This window comes from Ambystoma mexicanum, chromosome 8, assembly GCF_040938575.1.
Source record: "Ambystoma mexicanum isolate Mex_15411 chromosome 8, UKY_AmexF1_1, whole genome shotgun sequence".
NCBI classification, from domain to species: Eukaryota; Metazoa; Chordata; class Amphibia; order Caudata; family Ambystomatidae; genus Ambystoma; species Ambystoma mexicanum.
Genome location: NC_090929.1, coordinates 1,418,242,370 through 1,418,254,588, shown reverse-complemented (window position 1 = coordinate 1,418,254,588; position 12,219 = coordinate 1,418,242,370). Strand labels below are relative to the sequence as shown.

General features: G+C 47.7%; 1 protein-coding gene across 3 annotated transcripts in view; it reads left to right on the top strand.

Annotated features, from left to right (window-relative positions):
- The window catches only part of ZFYVE27 (zinc finger FYVE-type containing 27), a 570,694-nt gene that overhangs the window by 136,022 nt on the left and 422,453 nt on the right, over positions 1–12,219 (top strand). For all 3 annotated transcript variants that reach the window (XM_069611556.1, XM_069611555.1, XM_069611554.1), the window contains exon 4: positions 11,658–11,844. In XM_069611556.1, coding sequence (XP_069467657.1) covers positions 11,658–11,844 — 187 coding nt within the window. The remainder of the gene's footprint in view (positions 1–11,657; positions 11,845–12,219) is intronic.

Below are 12,219 nucleotides of genomic sequence, written 5' to 3'. Positions count from 1 at the left end.
GTGGAGCGGGCGCACCGAGCCTTGATGAGGAAACCGCGACCTGGGGCTCCGCCGCAACCTATCATCGCGAGGATCCTGAACTACAGAGATAGGGAGATGATCCTAGAATATTTTCGGAAAGGTCGGACAATGCAGAGAGCATCCGCCAACATTACAGCATACCCGGACTATACGATGCTGGTGCAGAGACTAAGATACAGCTACGTGGCCGTCAAGAGGAGGCTGCGAACAGCAGTCATCAAGTACATGCTCCTGTACCCGGCAAAACTGAAGTTGATACATAAGGGCAGAGTGCTCTTTTTTGACACTCCCGAAGAGGTGGTAACGTGGCTGGATCGGCAGGGTTGCCCGGAACAAGAAGTGGACCGTGACCGGCAGGAACAGGACGGCTAAAAAACTGGTGCCGCGGACATTGGGGTACCGGATTATACCGGGAAGCGATACTAGTTGAACACTGGATAGCATTCGGGCCCTGTGCCCGTCATGGACTGGAATATAGTAGGTAAATTGTAATTGGAAGCAGCATAAAGTTAACACAATGCGTAATACATTTGGAAATAGGAGCAATAGGATGGAGGCAACTCACCCCCGAAATACTATTAGTTAGGTGGCCATTAGGGTGACTTTACCCTACTGAGCCCTGAGCATAAGTTTGTGCTGGACGGGACTAGATGTGGGGGTGTCTGAGATCCAGGGATGGAGCTAGGCAACAGTTGGGGGAGGCGTTGTTGGGGAAGGGTTGGGTTGGGGGAGGGAAGGGAGGTGGGAAGTTTGGGTTGTACATAGTTGTGGGGAGTTTAAGTTTAAATATGAGCCTAAGCGAGCTCGAATACAGCGGATTGTGCCTCACACAAGTCGGAACTGCATATCCTGGTACAGAGAGTGGGCAACCTGGAGAGTAGGGCGGAGGAAGCGGAAGGACGCGCCCGAAGGAACAACATCCGCATTGTGGGCTTGCCTGAGGGGACGGAGGGCCACAACCCCACAGAGTTTGTGGAAAACATGTTGCTGCAGGAGAAACCTGGAGGAGCCCTGTCTCAGGGATTCGCTGTGGAACGAGCACATAGGGCTCGAACGAGGAGGCCGCCGCCAGGTAACCCACCTAGGCCAGTTATTGCCAAGATCCTTAACTACCGGGACCGAGAGAGGATACTGGAACACTTCCGCAAAGGTGGAACAATTAATCGAGGGGAGGCAAACATAACGGCCTACCCAGACTATACCCTGATGGTGCAGCGGAGCCGAATGAACTTCGGGGCTGTTAAAAGGAGACTGAGGGAAGCAGGCCATAAGTACATGCTACTTTACCCGGCGAAATTGAATGTTTTTCATAGAAATAAGACTTTGTTTTATGACACTCCGGAAGACGCCATGGGATGGCTTGACATGCAGGGTTCCCCCCAGGAGCCCGATATCCAGACGAGAGAAGGAGACGGACGATATAAGTAATGAGTAATGAGAACACTGGGAGAGGGAGCGGCTTAAGACAATGGGACTTGACTATAGTCACTGATATGACCTGTTAGTGGATGAGACCAGATTAGGATAGATAATGTGTTGTGTGCAATGAAACTGGTGCTCTATTAAGGAGCCTTGTAGAGCTAGTCTTAACACCCCCATTTAGTATTAATAGTTAAGTGGCCATTAGGGTGACTTCACCCTACTGAGCTCTGAGTATATTAGTCGGGGCTAGATGTGGGGGTGCCTGAGATCCAGGGATGGAGCTGGACAACAGTTGGGAAGGGTGTTGTTGGGGAAGGGATGGGAGGGGGAAGCGGAGGGAGGCGGGCAGTTTGATATGTATATAGTTTTGGGGAGTTTGAGTTTTAGTTCAAACATGAGCCTATATAGCAGAACTGTATGGTTGAATCCGTGTCGCGCAGGAGGGTGGGATTTGCTGGAGGTAGAAAAGGAGGACGGGAATGAGCTATGGGGGATCTTAAAATAATTACGTGGAACATCAGGGGACTTAACAGCTACCTGAAAAGGAACAAGGTCATGCTGTATTTGAGGAGGCAGAGGATAGATATTGCGCTGTTGCAGGAAACACACCTGACACGGGAGAAGATGGAGCTGATTGTTAAGAAATGGAAAGGGGTGGTGGTGGGCTCAGCATACTCTGCGTATGCTAGGGGAGTACTAATCTGGGTGGCGCCACATGTTGCGTTCCAACCATTGCAGGAGGTGGCGGAGACGGATGGGAGGATGGTCATGCTGAGAGGACTGGTGGAGAATAAAGAGATAAGCATATTAAATACATATGCCCCCAATCGGGATACAGCGGCATATTTCAGGACTCTGAGTGCCAACCTCGGCATATGTATGGGTAGCGCAGTGATTTGGGGTGGTGATTTTAACTGTGTACTGAATCCCAACGTAGATAGATCGGATGGCAGGGTTGATAGGCCTTCCCCAGCGGCGAAAGCATTGCAGACACTGCTAGATGATTTTCATCTGGCGGGCGTGTGGAGAACTAGATACCCCCAGGAAAGGCAGTACTCTCATTATTCCGCCCCTCATCAGCTACATACGAGGCTGGACTACGTCTTTGCCACGTCGGATGTGATGGTGGAGGTTACCCAGGTAGAATATAAGGCGAGGGTCCTCTCTGATCACTCGCCATTGGTTCTGGGGTGGCAGTACCGCCCCCCGAGGGCACGGATCCCGACATGGCGCCTTTGGGCTGAAGCGCTCAAGGATCCAGTCTTTAGAGAGGATATAAGGGAGGAGATTGCAAATTACTTTGAGGAGAATACAGGCAGCGTTGACTCGGCAAGTTTATTATGGGAAGCCTTTAAGGTAGTGATGCGAGGGGTTGCGATAGCAAAATCGAAGGGCCTGCAGGGCGGGGTTCTAACGGACCTACGACGGACAGAAGAGGAACTGGAGGGAATATTGAAGGGCGGATGGGAAGATATGGAACGGGTACTGGGGCTGCAACAGAAATGTGCGGAACACTGGGAGAGGCTCAGCTACCTTAATTATAAGAAGTACATCGAGAGACAGCATGCGGGAGGGGATAAGACAGGACGGTTGTTAGCGTGGCTATACAAGAGCGAGGCTCCCAGACCCCCAATCAGAACAATAATGAGGGAAGATGGTAGCGCAGTGGACACCCAAGAGGGTGTCAACGAGGAGTTTGCAGAATATTATAAAGCGCTGTATGCGGATGAGATGGGGGTAGCTGAGAGGAAATATTGGAAACATTAGGAGATATAGGACTACCCATGATAAGTGAGGAGCTAGATGCACCGATCACCCTGGAGGAATTAGAGAAGTGGTGAGGCAATTACCTACCTGCAAGACCCCAGGGGCGGATGGGTTTTTATTTTATAAGACATACAAGGCAGAGGTGCTCCCCCCAATGTTGGATATGCTCAATGAAGCGTGTGAGGTGGGACGTTTGCTGGAATCACTCAGAGATGCGGTCATAAAACCGCTCCCCAAGCCTAATAAACCTGCGGCTCCTACAGACCTCTCTCAATGTTAAACCAGGACAGCAAGATATTGACGGCTGTCCTGGCAAACAGATTACAGAGAGTGATTAGTAAGCTGATACACCCAGACCAGACGGGCTATGTCCCGAATAGGAATATAACCCATAATCATAGGTGACTCCGACGGGTGATTGAATGGGGTAGTACGGCTGAGGGCGAAATGGCGATGGTGTCCCTGGATGCGGTCAAAGCCTTCGACTCGGTCAAATGGCCGTGGTTGTTGGCGGCCTTGGAGAAGTATGGCATGGGGCCCGGTTATATGAGGTGGGTGACTATGCTATATAGTGAGCCACTGGCCAGAGTTAGAACGGGTGCAGTAATATCTGAGAGGTGGCAACTGAGTAGAGGCACTAGGCAGGGGTGCCCTTGGTCCCCGATGCTCTATATATTAGCCCTGGAGCCCCTAGCAATACAATACAATAGGTATTGAAGTGGGAGGAGAACGACATCTGATCTCCTTATATGCAGATGACTTGTTGCTATACTTAAGATACCCAGAAGAAAATCTCCAGTACATACTGGAGGTGATGGCGAGGCATGCAGAACTGTCTGGTATAGCGGTGAACCCCCAAAAATCCAGCATGTTTCCGCTAGGCGACTATAAGGGAACCCCTGAGACGCGGTTACCGGTGTTAGAAATACCGTGGGAGGTTAGTTCTTTCCGGTATCTTGGGATAGATGTCTACCATACGGTGGAGGAGGAGCACAAGCATAACACCGAGGTGGCACTCAGGAAAATTGAGAAGTGTATGCAGTTTTGGGTCAAGTTACCCTTAGCAATGATGGGACGGGGTGCAATGCTGAAAATGGTGGTCCTGCCGAGGCTTTTGCATTGTTTTAGCAATGTCCCATACATGATACCCAAGAAGTTCTTTGCTAAACTTAACATTATGTGCAGGGATTTCTTGTGGCATGGTACACGGAACAGAGTGGCGCTGTGGAAGCTGCAGAACTTTTACGAAAAAGGGGGGATAAAAATGCCCAATTTTGAGGTGTATTATGTAGCAAGTCAGCTGCAATATGTGGCTCAGTGGCTTTCGGATGAGGCGACCCCTGAATCTAGGTTATTCGGACATGACTGTACCCCATTTTACTTAAGGGAGATGATCTGGTTGCCCAAGTCCGAAATGAAAGAGCGCCCCAGGATGATGATGCTTGGGTGGCAGATGTGGCGTAGGGCGTGCCGGTTGATGGAGAACCCATTTCCTTGCTCCCCGCTGGTACCGCTGGTCGCGTTGGCAGGGGAAGATATGCAGCTGAGAGCTATACTCAGGACCCATTGGGAATCTGTGGGGCTAGTAATGTTAGGAGACGTCTGGCAGAGGGGAGCCATTTTGGATTCTGAGGTCCTTGGGGTGGAGGCAGGATTGCATGCGGGCCAGTACATTACATACCACAGAATGGTGCAGAGAATCCGGGAGACGTGGCCTGAAACTGTGTTAGGAGAAGAACCAGACGCCATCATAGAAATAATATATGATATATCGGATGGAGGGCATGAGATTTCCAGGCTGTATGAGATGGTGATGTCTAAAGTTGGGAAGGACCTGACGCAGCTGAGGCTAGATTGGGAGGCGGAGGTGGGAACCCCGATAGAGGATGGGATGTGGGAACGGGCACTCGGACACCATAAGAAGGTGTCAAGGAATGCTAGACTAAAACAAATACAACTATATATAACGCACAGAGCATATATGACGCCCATGAGGATATCCAAGTTTGAAAACGCTGGGCGACAAGCATGTCCCAAATGTGACGAGGAGAATGCTGATATGACACATATGTTTTGGTCATGCCCAGTAATTGAGCGTTTCTGGGGAGAAGTGGCACAAAAGCTAGCCGAGAAAGGGGTCACGCTGATTATAGACACAGCTTGGGCCTGTTTGCTGGGAGGGTTCCCCAGATCATCAAAACTTAAGCATGTTAATAAACTGAAAGACCTAGCATATGTGCTTGCTAAACGGAGGATCGCCATGGGATGGAAGACTTGTCACAGGCCACGGGTGGAGGTATGGTGGAAGGAGTTACAGAAATGGGCAGAGGCAGAAACAATGGTATGGCAAGAGTCGAACACTGTAGGGGGGGAAGAAGAGACAGGGACCCTGATGGCATAGAAATCACTAATAGCTGAATTGTTTGGAGCAATACAAGATCTGACCGAATCTACAGGAAGCGAGACCCCGCCGCATGCGGCGGACATGGAGAACGATGAACAGGCGGGCTCATGAAGGGGGGTGGGAAGGGGGGAAGCAGTGGCCAAGATTAAGAATTAATATGAATTTGTTGTTGCAAAATGCACTGCGTGTTTGGTTGTATTTTGGTTTTGTTTTGTTTGATTAAAATTAATAAAATTATTTTAAAAAAAAAATATGAGCCTACACGGAAGAGTTGAAGGGTGGTATCTGCATAGCATGACCGGGAGGGTTCGGTTGGGAATGAGGGAGGAAGATATCAGAGCGCTATGGGAGATCTTAGAATAGTGACGTGGAATGTCAGGGGACTTTACAGTTACATGAAGAGGAATAAAGTCATGCTGTATTTGAAAAGGCAAAGGATAGATGTTGCACTGTTGCAGGAGACGCATTTGACGCGGGGGAAACTGGAGCAAGTTGGGAAAAAATGGAAAGGGATTGTGGTGGGTTCGTCATACTCTGCTTACGCCAGGGGAGAGCTTGTCTGGGTAGCACCTCATGTCCCGTTTCAGCTATTGCAGGAAATGGCGGAAACTGACGGGAGGATGATTATAGTGAGAGGGCTGTTGGAGAATAAAGAGGTATGCATCGTGAATACGTATGCCCCTAACTATAACACAGCGGCATACTTCAGGACTCTGTGCACTAACCTCAGTATGTGTGTGGGAAGCGTGGTTATTTGGGGCGGGGATTTCAATTGTGTAATGAACCCCAAGGTGGATAGATCTGACAACAGGATTGATAGGCCCACCCCAGCGGCCAAAGTGTTGCAGGTGTTACTAGATGATTTCGGCTTGGTAGACGTATGGGAACAAAACATCCCGATGATAGGCAATATTCGCATTATTCTGCCCCGCAGCAGCTACACACGAGACTGGACTATGTCTTTGCCACGCCGAATGTGGTGGCAGAGAGCACCCAAATAGAATACAACGCGAGGGTCCTCTCGGATCACTCGCCCCTGATCCTTGGGTGGCAATACTGCCCTCCGAGGGCACGGATCCTGACGTGGCGCCTCCGAGTGGAAGCACTCAAAGATCCGGTCTTTCGTGAGGACATAAGGGATGAGATCATTAACTATTTTGAGACGAATACTCGTAGTGTTGACTCGGCGGGTACACTATGGGAAGCTTTTAAGGTGGTGATGCGGGGGGCAGCCATAGCTAAGTCAAAGGGCCTGCAAGGTGGGGTTCTGGCTGACCTGCAAAGAGTTGAAGATGAACTAGAAAGGACATTAGAATGTGACAGTGTGGACACTGAGCTAGTACTTAAACTACAACAGCAATGTGCGGAACATTGGGAAAGGCTCTGTAACCTCAATTATAAAAAGTATGTGGAAAGGCAGCACGCGGGAGGAGATAAAACGGATAGGCTTTTAGCGTGGCTGTACAAGAGTGAGACCCCTAGACCCCCGATTAGGACAATAATTAGAGAGGATGGCGAGGTAGTGGACACTCAAGAAGGAGTTAACAGGGAATTTGCGGATTATTATAGGGTGCTATACGGAGACAAGGAGTGGAGTAGTCAAGAGGAGATAACCGAAACACTAGAAGATATAGGATTACCTAAGATAAGTGAGGAGGAGAGAGAAGAGCTTGATGCACCAATTACCCTGGAGGAGCTGAGGGAGGTCGTGAAGCAGTTGCCCACCAGTAAGACCCCAGGAGCAGACGGGTTCCCTAGTGAATTTTACAAGGTATATAGAGAAGAAGTGCTACCCCCATTGCTAGATATGCTTAACGAAGCGTTTGAGATAGGAAGGTTGCCGGAGTCACTCAGAGAGGCGATCATAATACCGCTTCCTAAGCCCAACAAACTGGGGTACAGCTGTAGCTCCTACAGGCCTTTGTCGATGCTGAACCAGAACAGCCAGATACTGACGGCTGTCCTGGCAAACGGATTGCGAAGAGTAATTAGTAAATTAATCCACCCGGACCAAACGGGCTATGTCCTAAACAGGAATATAACCCAAAATCATAGGAGACTTCACTGTGTGATCGAATGGGCAGATAGAAATGGAGGCGAAATGGCGATTGTATCCCTAGTTGCAGTTAAAGCTTTCGACTCCGTTAAGTGGCCATGCCTGCTGGCAGCCCTGGAAGGTTACGGAGTAGGGCCGGGTTATATCAGGTGGGCGAAAATGCTATACAGTGAGCCGTTGGCCAGAGTTCGAACGGGATCAGTGATATCCGAGAGATGAGATGGCAGCTTAGCAGAGGTACCAGGCAGGGGTGCCCCTGGTCCCTGATGCTTTACATCCTAGCCCTGGAGCCCCTAGCAATATACCTCAGGCAGCAATACAATATGATAGGTATTGAGGTTGGGGAGGAGCGGCATCTAATATCCTTATATGCGGATGATTTATTATTATACTTCAAATACCCAGAGGAAAATCTTCAATATATCCTTGAAGTGATGGAGAAATACGCGGGGTTGCCCGGCATAGCGGTAAATCCTCAAAAATCAAGTATATTCCCCCTAGGTAGCTATAAGGGGACCCCTGAAGAAAGGTTGCCGGTGTTACAGATACCATGGGTGACTGGTTCTTTCCGTTACCTTGGCATAGATGTGTATCACACCGTAGAAGAGGAACATAAGCACAACACCGTGGTAGCTGTTGAGAAAATCCAGAAATGCATGAAGTTTTGGGAGAAGTTGCCCCTAGCTATGATGGGACGGGGGCAATGCTTAAGATGGTGGTCCTACTTAGGCTTTTACATTATTATAACAATATCCCACATATGATACCCAAGGAGTTCTTCGCTAATCTGAATAGTGTGTGCAGGGACTTCCTGGAATAGGGTAGCGCTATGGAAGTTGCAGAACTTCTACGAAAAGGGAGGTACCAGGCTGTCCAATTTTGAGGTCTACTACATAGCAAGTCAATTACAATATGTGTCCAATTGGCTCTCCGACGAAGTGACCCCTGAACATAGGTTGTTTGGGCGGGTTTGTACCCCATTTTACTTAAGGGAAATGATATGGTTGCCTGAAACAGATATGAAGGAGCGCCCCAAGATGATGATGTTGGGGTGGAAAATGTGACGTCGAGCGTGTCGGATGATGGAGGACCCATTCCCGTGCTCCCCGCAAGTACCGCTGGTCGCATTAGCAGGAGGGGACAAGCAGCTGAGGGTGATTATCAGGACCTACTGGGAATCGGGGGGACTGGTAACGTTGGGGGACATCTGGCAAGAGGGGACCATTAGAGATTTTGAAGAACTTGGGGAGGAGGTGGGATTACACTCTGGCCAATATGTTACATACCAAGGGTTGGTCCAGAAAATTCGGAAAACGTAGCCCGAAACAGTGTTAGCAGAGGAACCAGATGCTACTGTGGGGGTAATATATGACATATCGGAAGGGGGGCATGAGATTTCTAGATTGTATGAGATGGTGATGACCAAGGTGGGGAAGGAATTGACACATTTGAGACTTGATTGGGAGGAGGAGGTGGGGGCCCCGATGGGAGATGGGATGTGGGAACGCGCCCTGGGATATCACAAAAAAGTGTCAAGAAACGCCAGACTTAAACAAATACAGCTGTACATAATGCATAGAGCATACATGACCCCTCTGAAGATATCCAAGTTCCGGAATGCAGGGCGACAGGCGTGCCCTAAGTGCGACATGGAAAACGCTGACATGACACACATGTTTTGGTCATGCCCAGTAATCGAAGGTTTCTGGGGTGAAGTGGCACAAAAATTAGCGACAAAAGGGGTCACGCTTGTAATAGACACGGCTTGGGCCTGCTTGCTGGGAGGGTTCCCCAGACCACGGAAACTTAAACATGTCGAGAAACTGAGAAATTTGGCATATGTGTTAGCAAAACGGAGGATCGCCATGGGATGGAAGAAGTGCCACAAGCCACGGGTGGAGGTATGGTGGAGGGAGTGAAATGGGCGGAGGCTGAAACGGTAGTATGGCAGGAGGCGAGCGGCATGAGTGGGGAGGAAGAAGTGGGTACCCTGATGGCATGGAAACTATTAATAGCGGAACTGTTTGGATCTATATCGGACCCGACTGAATCCGAAGATAGTGAGACCCAGCCACATGTAGCAGATACTGAACGAGATGTTAGCAAAACGGAGGTAGTCCGAAGATCCAAAGATAGTGAGACCCAGCCACATGTAGCAGATACTGAACGAGATGTATAAATAGGCTCATAATGGAGGGTGGGATTTGGGGAGCAGTGGCAATCTGGAAATACAAAAGGTGTTTACTGGAATTGTAGTAAATTACACTGCGTGTTGGGTTTGTTTGTATTGTTGTTTGGTTTGAATAAAATTAATAAACTATTTTAAAAATGTATTGCAGTAGGCGCAGTTGCGAAACGCAATGAGGTTGTGGTAAGGAGTTTTTGCAAAGACTGACAGGCGGAGCTGCTGTCATATTTGCTACAAGCTGGAAGAGGCAAGAAAACTGTTGTGAATATAACTGGATTCTTAGTGCAGGACAATGACAGGTTAATAATCCTGCACTTGAGAATTGGCATGTACAACTGGATTTCTTTAATGAGAATGGGAATTTGACTTTTGGTGCCTCATTTGCCAAGTTCAAGGTGCAACATTTTATCATCCGGATAGCGTGGTTACAGGTATTCATTCTTTTTTTTGTTAGTGCACTTATTGATAGTCTGCGAGTGCCAGGCGGTTTCCATGCAGTTAAGGAACTCCTGAAAAGAGTGGACAACACCTTCAGGAAATCGCATAACATTAGAACCGATTTGAAAGTCGACCCTTAAGGAGAAAGCTGCAGGCTTGCAGAGTATCTAAGAGAATATTTGAAATGTGTACATAACGTATTACAGCAGGCAGAATTTGGTCCTTGAAGATGGTCAACAGACTGAAATGCATTGAACATTAAGGACTGCCTGTGTCTTTGGAATGAAATATATTTTTTATGGACTTTGCATTGATGAAGGGAACGTTTTGTTCAATCGAGATGGAATTTAATGACAAACGTTTTTGTAAAGATCTTTATGTTGAATGATAAATTTGAATCCTTCCAATTTCCTCAGTTACCGAACCTAGGATAAGTTCATCACTTATTGATTTGATCCTACTGCAATACTTTTTGGGATTAGGGTTAAATTGCCTTCTAAACAGCGAAGGATCTACAATCTATTGATCGTGCTGGCCAAGAGGAGGATAGTCCTTGGCTAGATGTGTGTGGGTCAGCTGAATTATACCAATTGGGTAAGAGATCAGACTCTTTGCAGTGAGCGAGAGGAGCGTTCTAGGGGGCTGGCCAGCCTGCTCAATACATCTGTAGATTGCTGTGGTAATTGCAGAGCTTTCTTAACATGAAACAAGAACTGCAGACCAGACAAGGACTCTGCAACATAACAATATAGAATCTAGAATATAGTTGAGAAGCAATCTAAAGGTTCTGAAGAAAGGCATAGGTCAACTACAAGGCCTGCAGTGGAAGCTGACTGCTTATAAGTTTGATTTGTCTGAAAATGTGCTCTCTCATTCAAGTTATTGGGTGTCTGGTTTCCATGGCTCTCACCTATACGAGCTAGTTGGGGACAGGGGTAGGGATATGAGAAGGGATGGGAATCCGTTACTGTGCTAAATTGATTGGGGGTGGCTAATAGTTTATTTGTATTACACATGCATTTCAATGACCGCATCTGATTGTATATTTTAGTGGATGTGTTCAAGGTTTGTAAGGTCATTAACTGCAACTTCTGTAAAGTCGATAAAAATACATTTAAGAAAAAAGCCGTTGCATGCCTGCCTGATAGAAAGTGATGAAAATGGTGCCTTTCTTTGCTTATCCAGAAAGTACCTGCAATAAGGCAGGTCAACCTAAAGTGCTGTCCATCTCCAAGTAAATCACCATAGACATTTGTTTGGTGGTACAAGCACCAACGAAAAGCCAGTCTATCAGGACCTATATTGTTTAATTGTGTTTGAAATGCTGAATTATTTGATAAATGTTCAATTGATATTTATAGTTGCCTGGTTCACTACGGGATCCCTGCTTATCTCTGTGCCTGCACTGTTGGGATACCTGCAAGAGATCTCTCAGACACACCCCTCTGAACAAGCACTGGCGAGGAGGAAATATCACAGTGTCCGCCGTGAGGACCTTCAGAAAGTCAAACTCTCCCGTCAGGAGGCTGTGGCTGAGTTCAAAAGCTTGTAAGTCCTTTGGCCGAACAAATAAATGATGATAATTTTCCTGTGCCTCGGCTCGGACCAGGCAAAGCAAATTTATTTCTTCATCACTGCATACAATGTTGACTACATCTTTTTTTAAAACATTTCTGAAGAAACACATTAGAATGCATGCGGCTATAATGTCTGTACAAGTGTGTACAATAATGTTTGCTACTAAAAGTTTATCCGGCTCTAACAGATCACCCCTTTCACCTGATCTCTCGGGGCTAGGAATTTGTTCAAGAAATGCCTCAAATGAAAATATGAACATTGCGTTTGAAAATAGTAGGTTGCATACATGTAACACTTTTCTACCTCCTACATTCCCACAATTGTCTCTATGGACAACCCTGAGTG